This window comes from Chinchilla lanigera, unplaced genomic scaffold, assembly GCF_000276665.1.
Source record: "Chinchilla lanigera isolate Chin_1 unplaced genomic scaffold, ChiLan1.0 scaffold00040, whole genome shotgun sequence".
Taxonomy (NCBI): Eukaryota; Metazoa; Chordata; class Mammalia; order Rodentia; family Chinchillidae; genus Chinchilla; species Chinchilla lanigera.
Window position 1 is genome coordinate 6,001,111 of NW_004955441.1, and position 18,906 is coordinate 6,020,016.

At 36.0% G+C, this 18,906-nt stretch overlaps 1 protein-coding gene across 1 annotated transcript in view; it reads right to left on the reverse strand.

Moving 5' to 3' along the window:
* Nucleotides 1-3,098: 3,098 nt before the first annotated feature.
* Atl2 (atlastin GTPase 2) overlaps nt 3,099-18,906 on the reverse strand; it is a 30,276-nt gene continuing 14,468 nt past the window's right edge. The window contains exons 4-12 of the mRNA XM_005390883.2: nt 16,039-16,089; nt 15,666-15,722; nt 14,359-14,451; nt 11,455-11,593; nt 10,586-10,713; nt 9,546-9,602; nt 8,173-8,244; nt 6,958-7,389; nt 3,099-4,891 (exon numbers count right to left, since the gene is read on the reverse strand). Coding sequence (XP_005390940.1) covers nt 4,772-4,891; nt 6,958-7,389; nt 8,173-8,244; nt 9,546-9,602; nt 10,586-10,713; nt 11,455-11,593; nt 14,359-14,451; nt 15,666-15,722; nt 16,039-16,089 — 1,149 coding nt within the window. The 3' untranslated portion in view covers nt 3,099-4,771. The remainder of the gene's footprint in view (nt 4,892-6,957; nt 7,390-8,172; nt 8,245-9,545; nt 9,603-10,585; nt 10,714-11,454; nt 11,594-14,358; nt 14,452-15,665; nt 15,723-16,038; nt 16,090-18,906) is intronic.

The following is an 18,906-nucleotide window of genomic DNA, read 5'->3' on the forward strand; positions in this document are numbered from 1 at the left end:
GCCAAAGAACCACCTAAAGTAACCACAGCAGGCTATGTGTAAGCCAGGCAGGCAGAGGACATGGGGTTAAGTGTTATCGGTGTATTAAGAAATACACTGAGCATATCCTATGTATAAAAATATTTAATGCAAATGACAAAAAAATGTATAAACGTGTAACCTCTTCTTTCCAAGGAACTTAAGTTGAGGGAAAATACTGGTAAATACACAAAACAGTAATGACCACCACCCTCCAAAACTCATGTATTCTCTGTAGAAGAGTTAAAAGTCAAAGTTAAAAATAAGTATGTCATCTCCATACAAATGACTGCAATACATTCTCATCACATCCTCCTAAGATCCCCAAGAAGTAGATAGTCCCATCTTACAGGCAAAGAAGCTGAGGCTTCTACGTGACATAAGCATTTGTCAGTTTACAAAGCCGGGAGGTGCTAGTCTGAGAACAATTTTAACTCTAAGATCCATCTCCTTTTCCTTGAATTGAAATTTATGCACTCTTCCAGTTCTAAGATATCCAGCTTTAGGTGATTTCATATTTTGTTAACTGGCAAGTTTGAACTATCCCATTTTAGATGACCTTTCCTTTTCTGTAAGTGGCTACAGATTCATTTGCCTCTAGAATGACTATGCTAGCCATTTGAAAATTCTTAAAGGGCTGGAGATGCAGCTCACTGCTGAGATGTTTACCTAGCATCCCGAAGGCCCTTGGCTTAATCACCACTGCAGAAGAAAAAAGCAAAACAAACCTTAACAGCTCTTAATAATAACCTTAGTAATGATAAAAAGTAAAGTACAGACAAGCTTCAGGAAGTACAGTTAGAAACAGATGCGAAGACCAGTGCATTTACCAGCTGGGCATGGGAGCATGCACCTGTAGTCCCAACTACTCAGGAGACTGAAGCAGGAGATTCACCTGAGGCCAGAAGGTCAAGATCAGTTTGGGCAACACGGTGAGACTCACAAACAAACAAAAAGCCCTATTTACCCTTAAAAGAATCAAATCAGTGCCACCACAGGAGTATTAATTATTTAATAACCTAGGAAAATATCCATGTTATATGAAAAGAACATTGTACAAAATGATTTACTTTTGTGTGAAAATCAAGCATGTCTTACACACGTCAAAAAGCACAGGAAAGATTTCAACAAAACACATACCAAAGTAAATAATGGTTACCTCTGAGGTATACAATCAAACGAATAGAGAAATTTCCAGTTCATGATCATGATTCATTTTAAAGTGGCAGTACTATGGGTAATTTGACATTATTTCATTGAATTTTAGCAAAATCTTGTTCCCCCTCCACTTTTTAGTGCTTTTCAGAATGTAGCCAAGGCAAAGCTTACATCTTGAGTTAGGGACATTAGTTATCTGTGTCTAAAGCTTCACAACCTAGGTTTGCAAGTCTGCGACAGTTTTTTGATGAGGTGAACTCCTACACAATCTCACAGGCGTATAAAGAATACAAATATATGTGCAAAATGTTTTACTTAGCTATCCAACAGCTCTAATTCCTCTCCTAAACCTTTCTTACACATATCTTTAGGTACTTTTGACCTGGTCAGCTGGTATCTTTGGCTTTGAAGAGCCTCAAAGTCACAAATTTAAAAGAACATAGTTGTATTTTACTGCAGTCTGTTAAAGTAGCTCAATTCCTTAGGCTAAATTCCAGCAAAATGTCAATCTGAAGGCAGGAGGTCTTAGAACTTACAATCTAAGACTGAAGTAGTGAAGGAGGCAATTCCACACTGCTTGGAAAAGACCGCCCTCCCCCAGGCAAGTCCTCTCTATGGCAGAGGCTCAAGGGAGAAGACAGCTGCCAGAAACACTGCTGCAGCTGCTCGAACTGATCTTCACTGCCACACTTATGACACGAATGGAAAATATTAGAATGTATACATCAATTCTAGTCGTTTGCATGCCATAAACCTTTAGGCTGAAGCCTATATACATGTAAAAGACATAAGCAACCCTGCACTAATATATAAAAGCAGCTAGCTTAAAAGCCTCTATTTATCACTGGGTGAAAAGGCTAACCAGCTGCTGAGGGGTCATTTTGAATATTTATACAGCAAACCATTAACAGCCACATCAGTGTTTTCTGGAGTTTTATGGTACATTTTAATAGGGTTTTCTTTTTTTTTTTTTGGTACTGGGAACCGACCTCAGGACCTTGTGCTTGCCAGGCAGGCGCTGTGCCACTGAGCTATATCCTTGGTCTTCTAATAGGTTCTTAACCAAGTTAAGACCAGAAACTTTTAAATCCCACATAGTGAATATAACTAAAGCAGTGCTCACGCCTACATCAAGGGTGAGGTCTACAGTCCACCCAGCTCATTCTGAAATTAAAACTAATAAAATTCATTTCAGAGTTCACTGAAAATATAACCCTCAAAGGTGAAATACTGCTGGGCACAGTGGTGCATGCCAGTAATCCCAGTATTCAGACGACAGGAGGATCGCTGTGACTTTGAGGCAAACCTGTGCTACATAGTGAGTGTGTAGCCAGCCTGAACCAGATAGTGAGATTCTCACAGAAAAGAAAGTAGTTACTGAATTCTGCAAATAGAAGTATTTTCACTGAAGCAAGGATGACTATCTATCCATTGTCATAAGAAATACATAAGGCATACTCAACAGCAGGGTCACAGGTGACTGCCTCTTTCCAAAAAGTAAATTGTGTCTTGAGTAAGATAAACCACTTGTTATTGAGGAACTTAAAAAAAACTTAACTTGTAACATTACTAAAAACTATACTGCACAGAAAATATACTAACACTAAAATTGTTATTTCAGTGAACAGTTTTGAATTTGTCTTTAATCCCTTTTATTGCCTCTTGCTTAACAATGTTCAGAAGCCTTCTAGCTGAAAGTAAGGTGCTTTCTTAGAATCATACAGAGGATGATCCTTCTTTGGGGAAAACACTGTAACAAGAAATATTTAGGGGCTGGGGATTTAGCTCAGCAGCAAAAGCGCCTGCCTGGCAAGCGCAAGGTCATGAGTTCAGTTCCCGGTACCAGAGAAAAACAAAAACAAAAGAAATATTTAAAAATCTAATGATCTCCATAATTTTTAAGAAGCTACGTAAGTCTTTCATTTCAGAACAATTTCTATTATACAACAAACTATTTTTCATTCATCATATAAACAGTCCACAGCATTTGTAAAATGCGAATAGGAAGAGACATTTTTTTAAGATTCTTTAAAAAGAACAGAGGAGTAGGCAGCAATTTAATAGATGGAAACAAATACAATCTATATAAAACAGGATTTGAATGGGGGATGAAATACATCAACCAAAGTAAATTAAAAACTTTCATGCATATAAGACCTGAATTTTCTTCACTTAAAAAGCAAACCAGGTATTTTAATAGGTGTTCATAAAGGATACAAAAGTATTGAAAAAAATGTCAGCCTTAACATCTCTCTCTCTCACACACACACACCCACACACAGACAGAAAGGGGGAGAGAAATAAACCCCTAGCTCCACCTATGCTACTCACTAGTTTTCCCTCACACAGAAAATAACTTTTACACGCTCAGCTGCAAGGTACAACACCTTATACTCTCAACTTGAATGTTTCCTGCTCATTCTCTGTCAGTACAGACAAATATGAATTATGTAGTGGAATACGTACTTGAAGAATTCCTTTAAAAAAACCACAAGTTTCATTTTATATATACAACAAATTTTTAATTATGTACTGAAAATAAATTACAGGAAATAACTTTAAAATGCAACAGAGAACGAGTCACAATAAACATTCCCATTGAATTCCCTCGGGGAGGCGAGATTGCAGTGCTCAGGGAAGATAAATATCACAAATATATCAAAACTTCAAATTGTCTATGCATTCACACACTGACATGAGCCACAAACATTCCCTTCACAGGAACTGTACTTATTAGCCTACCACAGAACCAGATTTTGCCATAAACTACAAAACTTTTAATACAAAATCGTATTTATATATTTATAATTCATATACATGCCCTATCTGTGATTTCAGAAAATAAAAGCTACACACTGTACAGACACTCTTAACTCATAGCTGTAGGCAACATTTTTGGATGGAGTTTCACCACCAATAAAATTAATGGCATATTTTATGTACATGAAGGCTGAACTGCAAAAAGACAGCTCAGATTTTCCCAGATATGCATCTCCTTTTAGGGCAGGTTTATAAATTTAAAAAGGCAAGACAAATGTACACCTCAGAATTACTTTCTCAGTTGTAAGAGTTGTCATGTAATTTTTGTGAAGTTTCTGACACATGCATTTATGTAATACTGGTATTGAAGGCAGTAAAGCAATATATACTTTTAATGTAGTGGCTCAATAAAGGCTTCATTGTCATTCCGATCCGATTCTTGATACAATGATTCACAAATTCTCTAAAAATTAAAATTTCAATGGGACACTGTGTTAAAGAGACTAAATAGATTTCTTAAAATATTTCCCTGAAATATCCTTTTACATAAGACAAATTTCACTAACATTAGATCAAGTAAAAAGAAAAGAATTAAACATGGCACAAATGTGCATGATAAATGAATGCTCCTCAGCTAATCTCCAGGTCTAAGGAACCATTAAAAGAATGCTTAAAAACCAACAAACAATTTCACACTCTGTGGCAGCCATCTGTGAAGCCAGTTATACTAAACTACTTCTACAGTTGATTGTAAACTTTGGTTTATTTTTATTTGAGTTCTCATTTTACAGCAAGCATGAAAAAGGGAGAGTGGAGTCCATGAGGAGATGAACTGTCAGTCTGTCTTTAATCTGGCATGATGAGACACCTGGTCAGTCAGGCCTGCTTTGATAGAGTTTGTTACAGACTGCCTTATGTTTTCCTCCATCAAATTATCACCCAGTGGCTTCAATACCTGTGGTATGAGAAATGTGCAAAACAAACAAAAACATGAGGTAAAAAAAGAGTTACATATAAAAATAGATATAAAAATTCAATTCAAAGCAATGACAAAAATAACCAGGAATGTGAGAAATAAAGATGCTTTTCCCAAAAGAAAAAAAATTATGATGTTACAAATAATGCAATCAGACATATGCAACAAAAATTACTTTCCTCTTATTCAAACCATTTACAAATCCTATGAGATGGATGTGCAATTCCATACCCTATATGCAGCATCAAATCTGGTATGTATACAGCATTTATGCAGACCGGCCCAGACGGTCCTGCTTATTGTCCTACATGTATAAGTGTGAACACTTCAGATAGAGAAAAAAGTTAAAAATACTGTCTAATTTTTCTTCTTGTTATTGTTGGATGACAGTCTCTGTCGCTGTGCTGATGAAAGAGCACGATGAACCATTCGACGTCTAGTAACTTCAAACAGTTTGGAAAACACCTAAAACATGGAGTGATTTGTTAGGAGAATGACTCAGACTGCCTTGAACCTAAAGAGTTAATACTACAAGAATTTCAGAGTTTGTAGGTTTCTCACCTTCCTGGGACTCCTCTGAAGCAAAAGAAAAGAGAAATGCAAAGAAATTTAGAGGTTTGTTGATACAGCGCAGACCTCTGACTAAGAATCCCCTTACCTCAAGTATACTATCATGAAAATGATTTCACACACCTCAGAGTCTTCCATTTCATTGTTCTGTAACAATGGCATCTCTAAAATCTTATAATCAATGCTGAACAGATGAGTGTATTGCAAAAGAAGATACTGTACAATTACTGTCATTCATGCTGCAGAAAATTAGTAATGGGTTCAAAATTTTAAAGTACATATTTTTTCAAAAAGTGAGGTGATGATAGTTTTTAATCCATCTTCTGTTAGAAGTTATCAAAGGACCACAAAATAGTGAGATTTTTAAAAGATAAAAATGTAAACTATTAATATCCAAGAACAAAACTTCCAAATCAGATCTTAATAAATAGAGCATTTCTCTAGGAGAAAAGACAAAATCCAATATAGTGGGTCACTTTATAAAGCCATATACTAGTACAAGAAGTCAATATCCAATGAACTTTCTTCAAAAAATGACCTACTTTTTCAGTCTTTGAATTTAAAGACAAAATAAATATGGACCTGCAAATCCTAAACCTTTAAATAAGGTAAATACCTCACTGCTCCAGAAAGGGCATGTGAAAATGCCTATTATATCTACTCCTCATCAGTAATAACCACGGCATTCATTCTGGTCCTTGACAGGAAGCTCAGGTATTTCACAATCATCATTTTAATAACATCCTCAATTCCACGTAAGTGAAATTATCTGTACACGAGCAATTCCAAAACAGCTGGACATATACAAAATGGCTTTCCTGAGAAGATGCGTGCTGGCCAAGAGTTCACAGCCTGGCTGAATCCCAATTTGAGGTAAAGGGTTATGACTGAAGTTGGTTCTCTGCTCAAGACGCTCTGCTTTGTTCATTAGTATTTCCATGGCACAGACACGTACCCAAGTTTCTTCGGAAAGCAAGCTCTGTAGAACTGTTCCTTGTAGTCATCATTAAATCACGACTATCTTCATGGAAGGCATTAAAGACCTATCATTCAAATTCTCCTACAGTGTCTCTTCATGATTTTAGTAAGAAACTTCTTCTTTTCAAAAGCACTGGCTGTACTTCCAAATTTCTTTTCCTAACCTCTTAAATTATTCACTGATTATATTTTATTTTCTCAAAGAAAAAATACTAGACTCTGATCCTACCCATGGAATGGCATAATCAGGCCTATAAGTAAGAATCTATCCAGAGGATACTACAGATTTAAGTTAACCAAAGTATGCTATAATTAGAACTTTAAAGAACAAGAAATTCTCAAGTACAAATAGTACAGTTCAGATTCTATATCCAAACAAAACAAAATATCCTTCTGTTACTCCTCAAGTAAAGAAGGTGGGCAAACCCTATGGGGGGGGTTTGTAATCACAGGGAAAATGAGATTAGTCATTGAAAAGCCAAAAGATAGATACCAACCTGTTCCCATAGTGTTTCAGCAATCTGATCAATCATAGTTCCAATTTCTCTGAATTCCCCAGAGTATTTAACATATGCCCAAGTACAAAGGGACGTCAGTGCTAACCCCATGACAAGGTTACACAAGACGGCTATAGAGTTTAGGCCAATGAAGCCAGTCAGTCCTGAGATTATATACATTGCAAACATAACCGCAAACAGCGTGGCAGGGGTACGAGCAGCATAAAAAATATTTTTGCCATCATTGTGCTTTATAAAATTTGCATAGGTTTCTTCGATTTCAGCTTCAAGCTGGTCCTGATAACGACGGCAGAACTCATCTCCACCCATTTTTTTCACAGAACGAAACTGTCTAATCGCCACTTCCTTGAGGTCCAGGTGTTTTCGCTCCAGGTCTGAAGGTGCTATATAAGGCTTGTCCCCACCACATACCTGTACAGAAACAATTACAGTTGGAGAGATTCTATTCTACAAACATGAATGCTTGAAAAAAGTTTTCTGCTCATAATTTTTACAAATCAGCTTTAAACTTGCTTATCACAGGTAATCATAATTTATTATTTCTTACATGTTTTAAATGATTCAAGCAAATTATTTTCCAAACATGACTAATACCACTAAAACTCAACTCTGTGCTCTATACCTAACTCCACTGGACCTACTATATACCATAATGGTACAAAAGACTGCAGACAAGACAAAAGATAAAAGATGTCACACTAGTATGATACTTTATAATGGCTGAGCAAGCTTAACGCAAAATCTGCTGTTTGTTAATTCCGTTAGAGCGTACTAACGATAGCACTCAGAATCATGAGCCAGAAAATATTTCAGCAGTTTACATAATAACTCACCACCCAAATTCTGCACGCTAGCCATGTGATTGTTATACTTTATTTCTAGTAGATATCATACAAGGAACTACAGAACAATGTCATGTGACAGTATGTAAGAAACACAATCACAGTGGTACCTCAGTTTACAAACTTAATTATTTTTTATGATTTTGGGAAAGATGGCTGCCTTTGTGGTCATGTGGAGAAAAACAGCTGTGGTCATGTTTGTCACCCTATGCAGAGTTTACAAATGGGAGCAAAATTTTGTCAAAAATGAATTGTTGGTGAACAGAAGCGTTCATTAACCAAGATATTACTGTACTTTAATACAAAAATCATCTATCCCACACTAGCATCAAATTTAAATTTAGTTACAAACCTGTTCCATACTTTTGCAATAGATATCTCGTGCTCCTGCTACTGCAGCAAGATTATTAGCTTCAGCTGTTGCCTGAAAGATAAATACACAATTATTGTGCAAAAAGTACCTCATAACTCTAAATTATGATTAACACAATAAATTATGTACAATGAACAAGTTCAAAAATGAACCACAGAAAATACCAATTTTTGTTTTCCTTTCTTTTGCAAGGGTATATACTAACAGGATCTGACTTAAGCTTCTAGTAGGACTACCTGCCTGCCTAATTTTGTTCTGTTTAGGTTCATATTAAAAAATAGGCTTATTGAGCGAGTTTGGTGGTGCCTTCCTGTAATCCCATCACTCAGGAGGCTGAGGCAAGAAGATCACCACAAATTCAAGGCCAGCCTGGGCTACATAGTGAGTTCAGGGCCAGTGTGAACTACACAGTGAGACCCTGTCTCAAAAAAAGAAACAAAAACAATAAAATTATTAATAAAATAAGCTTGTAGAAAATACCTCATATGTTCAGACAATGGAGAGACATAAATACATATACCCTAAAATGTACAGTCTCCAGATGTAAGGAATCATGAATTCTCTACATGTAGTTCTCTCTCATAATCACATTCATACAATAGACATTTTCAAATCCATGAAACTGTGTATTATATGAGTTTTATTAGAAAATACTGTCTAATACACTATAAAACTGAGAAATTTGCTGGGCACAGTAGCACATGCCTACAATCCCAGCACTCAGGGGGCTGAGGCAGGAGGATCACCTCGAGTTTAAATCCAGCGTGGGCTACCTAATGAATTTAAGGCCAACCTGAAATGCAGAAAGACCCTGTCTCCAAAACAAATTCCAAAAAACAAAAACTAAGAATTTGACCAAAGTAAAATCTAACAAAAAATTAACTGGATTAAAATATCATTATTCCAAAAGAACACCACTGAAAAGAGGTATTTATTCACTAGAAGCACCTCTAAATCATTAATATGAAAATAAGCCTTATTTAAACACTTTGCCAGAGACTCAGAACACAGAAGCTTAGCTCAGAGAGGGCCACATTAAACCATCTTATGTAACAGAAAATTTCCTATACTTTGAATATCTGAAGAAAAAGTACCAAGGACTCTTTAGTAACCTAGACATACAATCCAAGGCCTATAATCTGCAGTTATAAAATACACACACACACACACACACACACACTCATTTTAGGACCTATGATACATATTGCCATAAATACATAAAATCTATTTGCATCCATTTCCAGTATTTCTCTCTGAAGCGAAGATCTTTGTTCTCCCTCATAAATAACTCTACAAAAAAACACCTCTCCCTCCCCTACCCCCTGACAGACAGACAGACAGACTCTCTCTACCTGAAGCATGGACTTTGGATGTGGAAGTTCTTCTCCTTGATAAATTTTAATATAAGCCTAAAAGATGATTCCCAAAGAAAAATCATTATTATAAAAATAATTTATACCATCAAAAGAAAATTCTAAGGTTTTAAAAATATACTCTCATTCCAACAAAATTAATCCTGTTCTCAATATTAAATACATGTTGCTAAATAATATCCTAGAGAAATATTTTCAAATATAATTTTAACTTGTATACAGTGTATCTATGTTTAAATGTTTTATATATAAATGCCATCCACTTTGCGAAAAAAAAATTTATAATTCTCTGTCATCAGTATCTCAAGTAAGTTAGAAAACATTTTAACCCAGTATTTTACTTTGACTAGCTGAAATTGTATTTCAGCTCAAGAAAAATTACCTAATTTGTAGTTTAAGAAAAGGGTAAGTTTTTTGAAGTCCATGAGACCCTCATCTTAACTTTCTACTTATTCAAAATTAACTCAAGTATAACATGAAAGTTATCAAGTATCCAATAAGTGAACAAAAATACATTCTTAGTCAAAGGTACTTTCCCTCCCACCTGCAATGCTCTACAGTGATCTAGTTCTGACAGGCAAGCTATACCGGAAGGCTAAAGAAGAACAGGGAGGGAAATGGAATAATTCAATTGATCTCAGAGGCCAGTATAAGATACTTTCAGCTGCTCTTATCAAGTTCTCAGAGCTCTAAATAAATGCTTTTGTAAGAACTCCGAATGCAAAATTACACTTCCAACCCCCATTATCACTTATAAATGACAAAGAGGCACTACAATACAACCAATGGCTCTTCCTGCTATAATGGAAGATGGAGAAGTAGGACAATTCTGTAAACAAATGAAATTGCTCTACCAGTTACAAGTAGTCTGCAACTTCCTTAAATGTTGATACACCCAATTTGGGACAGAAAAAAATTTTTTACTTTCAAATAAAGTAAGTAATTTCTTATACATACAAATTAGTCTTAAATTGATTATACTTGCAGTTTAAGCAAAGACATACTAAGAGTCCACCTACCTTAAAATATTCTACAAGATCCCTACAAGTGACTTTAGATCCACTTATCTCTTTTTCTACCAAATTTTCAGGGGCAAGCAGCAATGGAACTAAATTTCGAAGTTCCCGTTTAAATTCGTCATCAATATCTGGTGGGCATGAAAGTGGCCAACATTAGTCAAAAAATTTTTAATTAAGTGTCTATTGATAAGGAGTCACAAAATTATTTTATGAAATGAGCACATACTACCACCTAAGTAGAATCACTTAATAAAACTCAAACATGCCATATTTCCTGGGAAAAATACGTAATTTCCATTACTCTACTATGTTGTCTCCTCCTTTCCCCCGTAATTCTTCCAGTTCAAGTTATGGACTACCAAATTCCACATTAAGTATTAATGAAAATATCCTCTTCAAAAGAGGCAAAAAATTCAAAAGATTAAAATTTAATACTCAGTTGTTTTGCTGGCCATACTATAAAAGTTTTGCCAATCTTCACACCTTTTGTCACCACACTCAAAATAATCCTAAAATAAACATAAAAAATTATGCTTCAACGCTGAAACAGAGATTTAAATCTGACTACACCAATACAGTAAAATGGTAAAGCTTTTTAGCAGGCTGTGATCATATGAAATATTAAAGAATCTTCTCAGCCTTCAAAATTGAGGACATCAGTTCTGATGAATTAAGTTAACCAATATGCTAAACAGTTACAAACAAACCAGTAGAAAGCTAGAGGCAATGCTACTATCATTATAATCGCATCATTATCAATGCATCAAAATGTCCTCTAGTATAAAACAGGACATTTAGGGAATCATTTTCAAAAAACTTTCAGCATCTAAAAAGTAAGTTCTGATTTTAGCAACAATGAGAATTCCCACCTTTCAATCTCCCATCAAAGCTAGGATTAGTTGCAACTTTAAGACCAGGATGTGGCAAAAGGAAGCAACCCAGATTTGAGAAACAATTATGAATGTGCTTCCTTACATTCTGTAGCTCTTCGTGTTGATTTTGTTTTACCTAAGGGTAGAAAAGACAGGGTGATGGCATAAAAAGGAGAAAGAAAACAGTTTAAAACTTTTGAAGAGAAAACACAGTCATATGCATGTATACTCAACTCAAGTGGCACTCCAGAGGAGTGTTTGACAATATGAAAAATCATGAAAGGCCCATGTGTGACCACTCTGATAAGACCCCACATTTTCTTAAACCAAAAAAGGTTTTTTTCCTAAATAAGCTGCCTGAGATACCAAAAACCACAAATAATTAATCATCTAACTCATAAGAATAAGAAGATATGGTTATGACTTATAAAATAGTAAAGAATCAATGTGCCCTGAATTATGTTGTCAAAATGAAACAAAAAAGTACAACACTATTTTGCCTATAAATAAAAAGGTTAGCCGGGCGTGGTGGCACATGCCTGTAATGGCAGCACTCAGGAGGCTGAGGCAAGAGAATCGCTGCAAGTTCAAGACCAGCTTGGGCTACAAAGTGAGCTCAAGGCCAGCCTGAACTGCATAGCGAGACTCTGTCTCAAAAAGGCAAGCAAGCAAGCAAACAAATAAATAAAAAGGTTAGTTATAGCCCCTAAGAAAAATAAGAACTAAAACAAAAACGTTCCCGTGCAGTTTCAAGAACCTTAGCAATTTGTTAGTACTTCAGGACTCTCTCTAACATGATTATCTACAATTTATGCTAGTTCAGAGCTTTGAGAAAAAAACAACTATGTACTTTCTGAAAGAAAATCTCAAACTCTGAAATATTTTGAGTAATTACAAACATCTAAAAGTAATTCTCATATTCTTCCAAAGCTTCTTCTCAAATGCCACTGTAACAAAACAAGTGTTAAAAAACCCTGGGAAACTACCTGAATCTCTATCAACAGCAGAATGGAGAACAGTGATCTGTTCACTCAGTACAGTACTGCACGGCAATGACAATAAATGAACTAAACTACAGACGACAGCATGGCTCAATCTCAAACAAAATACTGGACAAAAACTAGACACAAAAAAGAACAATTTCTCTAAGTGATTTTATTCATATAAAGTACAAAACAAAGCCCATTAAAAGTCAGGATAAAGCTGACCATGGCAGTGCACCACTGTAATCCCAGCAGTCAGGAGGCTGAGGCAAGAGGATCCTTGTGAGTTCAAGGCCAGCCTGGGCTACAAAGTGAGCTCAAGGCCGGCCTGAACTACATAGGGAGACTCTGTCTCAAAAAGAAAGACAAACATACATATATATATATACATACATAAATAAATAAATAAATAGAAACTTTTAAGGGATAGGTGTACAGGGTTTAAAAGCCTAAAAAAGCCAGGCGTGGTACCCCACACATATAATCCCAGCACTCAGGAGGCTGAAGCAGGAGGATCCTTGCAAGTTCAAGGCCAGCCTGGGCTACAAAGTGAGCTCAAGGCCAGCCTGAACTGCAGTGAGACCCTGTCTCAAAAAGACAAAAAAAAAGTGAAGATACTGGAAGAAGTTTTAGGGCTAAGTAGTATGGAGGTGCATCTGGGTGCAGGTTACAAGGTTATGCTTATCTTATACAAGCAACTTTCTGGATACATGTATGACATCAACAAATTTTTTTAAGACTTTGTTTTTGAGGGTGAGGGATATAGCTCAGCAGCGTAAGTGCCGGCCTGGCAGGTGCACGGTCCTGAGTTCGATTCCCAATGGAAAAAAAAAGACGACTTTGTCTTTGAGATGCATTATATGGCATTTAGCTGGTACACCTGATATATTTGTGTTAATTTCCTCTCAACAAACAAGAGAAAAACTGGCAACTGAAATTATCTCAAGGTTCTAAAGCACATTTCAAATAACAAGGAGTTGGTCTTAATCTCATTTTAGAAATTAAAAAAACAAATCACACTGTACCTCAAATCTTTGAATGTGGTTGAGAAACCAAATGCATCACTGCACAGAAAAAGAAAATCTCATATAAAGTGATCTCTGTGTATCTTTTGTATATGTAAACAGACATCAATCTACAAGTAGCTGACCTGCGAATTTCGTAAGAATTTCCACAGGAAGCTATCTTTAGGGATAAAGATCATGACCTTGTTGGTGAGGTTACTTTCTAGGAATACCTTACTGTGACATACTGTATAGGAGTAAGGCTATTTGGATTCTAGTACTAGTTATCAAATAATTAGTTAAGTGACCACAGGCAAATCACTTTTCTGGGTCCTGGTTTCATTGTGTTTGTGTGTGTGTGTGTGTGTGTGTGTGTGTGTGTGTGTGTGTGTGTGTATTTTTTCTTTTTTTTTAAAGAATGCTGAAATAGATATTTAAGATCCCTTTTCTGGCTCTACATACTACCACTCAATCAAAGACAGCATTCCTTTCAGCAAGAGTGCCATATCATTTATGCTCAATGCACGACATTCAGAAGTTCACCTGGCTTAAAAAGCGACATGTGAGCAACTGAAGAAAATCAAAAAGCTAAGTGTCCTTCAAAAATGCTGATCCTTTGGAACATCTATTTACTGTGGGCAGTTGGTTCAAGAGAAAAGTACTCTTTCCTAATTTTGATTCAAGGGCATTGTTTTCTCTTTTTGTGGTTGTTTTGTTTTGTTTTATTTTGTTTTTTCCAGGACGGCAACTTACTTATTTTTTAACCAATTACGTATCAAGTCACCTGGGCTAAGCTGGGATGACTTAATTTATACCAATGACGCTTAGTGACTGGTAGTTTAAGCAAAGCCAGGCAGCCCACTCCTTCGCCAGCTTGATGCTTACGCTCTCCGCTCCAGGAAAGGGGGGCTTACCTGCAACCGCTTTTCAAGAAATTGTTTTCCACCTTCCAAACCATATGAATGTTCATAAGGATAACTCCAATCTCTAATCAAAAACATTAACGTCTATAGAGAAAAAAAAATCATTTCTTAGAAAACAAATCTTAAGAAAAATCACAACTATTACTATTATTGAAACTTTCCTTTCTCTCCTAAACAATCATCACAAGTTGTAGTAACCACACGATTAATACTGCACATGGTCATATCAAGGGCCCACCTAAATCAACATCATTCCCAGTCCCTCTACTACATAATCACCTCCCTCTGAGAACTTCACTGCATACAGTCACCCGCACAATAATACAGAATTTCTAAAATGAACAAAAGGTATCAGGGCATTTGGATCATAATTTTAAATCAAGTCTATATAACTAAAAGATCAATGAATTACAGCTCAGATTACAGGTGCAATTACAGCTCAGATTATAGGTGTAATTACAAGTATAACTACAGGCGTAATTACAGCTCAGATTACAGCTGCTTGCCAACACACCCAGATGGGCCACATAATCTAAAGTGATGCATGGCTGTCCTGATAGAAATTCTGGCCTCTGGGTACTACATGCCAGTACTACATGCCAGTAGCGTTAACCTTCCCACCAACTGTGACAACTTAAACTATCTCCCAGATGGTAAAATTACGCTACTCAAAAAGAAAGACAATCAAAATACAGTAAATTTCACTCATATAAAATGAAGCCATGACCTCCCCAATTATTTCACAAAAGGATCACTTGAACCACAGTAGTCACACAAAGCAGATGCAAAATCAATGTAAATTCCTTAACACTAACCATCACTATCAATGTTGTTATATAGGAAGACCTTTACATACTCATAAGCAAACATGGTAGTGTCATTCTCCCCATTCTAACTACAAATAACCAAGTAATACCAATAGCAGTTTATAAACTATACCTGCTTCAAAAAATAAACTACCTGGAACTTTTCCATATAAAACCAAAGTAGAACTTTTCAAATGAGGAGATCAAGAGATGGGGGGAAGGGAGGTAAAAAAAGAAATTAAACTGTGTTATGTACATGTACCAACTCCACACAAGGAATGTAAACAACTCTGCGCTTCAAACATGTATAAATGAAGAAATAAATGCCTAACTTCAATTTGTAATACACCACAAAAATAAATCTAAAACATTTTTGTCATAGTTTATCATATTACCAAAAAAGACACAATTATCTTAAAATAATTTATAAACTGAAGTGGCTTGACAACTTCTCATAGGTAAATTTTTTAAAATGATAAAACACTTATTTACCTGAAATGGTTTCTGATAGATTTCTTCCATGGCAAGTCTTCCATATTCTGTAAATAACTATTAAATCATATTATTTAAAATAAGCCCCCATGAAGATTGAAAGACATTTGTAAAACTGTTCTATATCAAAGCACCAGATGTCAACATCCTTTATATCATCTGAAAGCCAAACATTTAATTTTTTTTCTTATTTTGCATTTAACTTTCTAACACATCAAGTATATACTGAAATTTCCTCTAGTTAAGAAATCATGTATCAGTTTAAAACCATAGAACATTCAATTTTTCTAAAACCTTACAGGCTTCCAAGCATAAATTAGCACTAAAGTGAGAATTAAATTTAATACTTCAGTATATAATGAGACATTCATACTTGTAAATGTTGAAGATCATCTTCTTGAATGTTCTGAGACAAATTATATACCTGTTAAAACAAAATTGGTTTTGTTTTTCTTAGTGTTTATTCTGAAATACCCAACTTACATGTAACTTTCACTGTGGAAAAGAAGGTTATTCAATAACTCAGCACAAATGTATCATTTAGCCGCTATGTTAACTGGTGGCACAGAAAAGATTTTCTCTTTTCCTAACATTCAAGATAAAACATTAAACTAAGGTGGAAGCAGTGGTGACAAAATAGGTAAAAACCATAAATACAGGCACACTGGTGGCCTAAAAGACGCAGAGATAAAAAGCAGGCTATGCAGCTTCTTTTCCTCCTGCTCCAAATGTTCTTTAGCCCGGTGTGGTGGTGCAGAGGAGGATCACTGTGCGCTCAAGGCCAGCCCGAGCTACACAGAGAAACTTTGTCTCAAAAACAAACAAAAAGTTGCTTTAATGCCATATCATGATCATTTAAAAAAAAAAAAAGTAAAAGTAAAAGTCGTTTCCATAGTCCTTTTTCTAAGTTGGTGAATTTGAGAGGCAAAATTTCTATAAAAATAAATTCCTGGACTGTGAGTATCACTGACTCAGTGGTAGAATGGCTACCGAACACACATGAGGCCCCGGGTTCCATTCCCAGAACAAGCAAAATGAAACAAAATAAAACCCTGCCCCGTACAAGTACACAGTTATTCAGTGGGTATCTCAAATATCACTGACTCTAACGTGGTTCTCTTTCTTTTACTTAACTCATCAGCCTAAACAACATATAGATTTCATCAGCCTGTGGAAGTTAATTTTAGAAACACTAGGTGGCACTCTTGCCCTTTACGGAATTCTTTTTGAGTCTCTAAGGCACATAGGCCAGAGGTGTTAATGGAGGGTCTAATGTACCCTCAAGGAAAAGAAACTGCAAAAAGATTCTTTAGGTCCATTCCCTAATACACAGACCTTTATAAAAGAACTTAGGCTGCCACAGGAGAAAAGTGGGCACCTACCAGTGTCACTTACACTGAAAGTTTTTCATTCTAACAAGGTTACCCCAAACAGAAAACAATTTGTTCTAATAGCAAATAAGTGACAATCTAGATGAACTTCGCTATCAGAATATAAGCACTCAATATACACCAGAAAACCTAAAATGATATTCTCGGCTACTGATTAATTCCAAACAGGGTATCTAAAAAGTAATCAGTGACTGAGATGGTTAAACTTCATATTTAATTAAAACCTCACCAACATGACCAACCTATTTTTACTCATGGAGACTTTAGCTTCTAGAAAGTAGGTCCAGATCCTTTTACTATCAGAGCCAATGGCAAAGAAAGAAGACTTGTTTATTTTAGATCATTAGTACTTAGCATACTGCCTTGTACTTAACAGATGCTCAATTTGACAATGATTTTTCATCCAGATCTTATTTAAGAAAACCACCTTCAAAGACCAGGAGAAAAGCAATAACAAGTATCTTTATCTTCTTGGCTATACAGAGTCTACAAAGCACTTTCATATGTATTATCTCATTTATATCTCATCTCTAACCACACACAACAACCACACGTGAGATAAGCAAGACGGGTAAAAGCCTCACTTTATAGATAAGAACATGGCTGAGTAGCCTAAAGTTACTGTCCAAAGCCAGTACCCAAAAGCTGAATAAACAAGAGAACCCCAAACGACAAGTTTTAGAACAGAAAACTCCCGTTACAATTTAAGGCAAGTTCTAAAAAGCCAGCTAACATGAAGGGCTAAAAAGTGATAATGTAAATACAGAGATATGGCTTCTGCTTGCCTCAAGTGGATTAGGAACACCATTTTGTCTGCTCAAAGAAAAAACGGTAGAAAATGGAAAGAAAGACACTGAGGGCCCCTGATAGTATCACTTAGTAAGTAGTGACAGATATCCCCAGCCCTGTGGTAACAGAGGCCTGTCTGAAAAGCACCCCTCTCTTAACCTATTAATACCCAAGCTTCTTTCCGCTCTGACACCTAGGTACTTCAAATCGTGGAAGGACGGAAATGGGAACTTACAGACTGCTTATACATTCCAAACATTACTGGAAAGCATTACGAAAGCTGCAAGACATCTGACAGTAATACCTGAGAACTACTGCCAAGCCAGGCATGGTGGCACATGCCTCTAATCTAGCACTCTGGGAGACTAAGGTAGAAGGGCTGCAAATGTAAGCCCCACCTGGGCAACTCAGACCTCACTCAAAAATTAAAAATTAAAGAGGAGCTGGGAATATAACTCAGTGTGAAGACCCTAGCTTCAATCCTCAGTATTAAGAAAAAATAAAATAAAAGAACTGCTGTTGATACAGATAATTTCTTATCTTGAGAGAATACAAATATACTTCAATAATTAATTTTTCAGCCAGAGATGTATGAGTAATCTCAGAAAAAAAATAAATACAAAATAATATGTCTAACAGTACTGAATTAAACCTACACTAAAATACAGAAAAGATATAGCCTTGTTTAAAGACACTAGAACTTGACAGAACACTAAACACAAAGTGAAAAACAAGGGATTTTATCCCTTTTAAAAGCAAATACTTAAGTTTACATATCGCCTAAGTTTCCTAAATCAAATATGAATTAATCCATAAGCCTCTCCCTCCTTTAGTTTACTAGCTGTCATAGATGTCAGTGAGAAAGCCGGAAACAAGACTGGCTTGCCAAGAACCGAAACACCACATCTGGCAGCTATCTGGTCGATTTCAGTTACACAAAGCACATCATAACATAACATCTTTCCTTTTTTTTTTTTTTTTTTGGTTTTTCTCCGGTACCGGGAACTGAACTCACGACCTTGCGCTTGCCAGGCAGGCACTTTGCCGCTGAGCTAAATCCC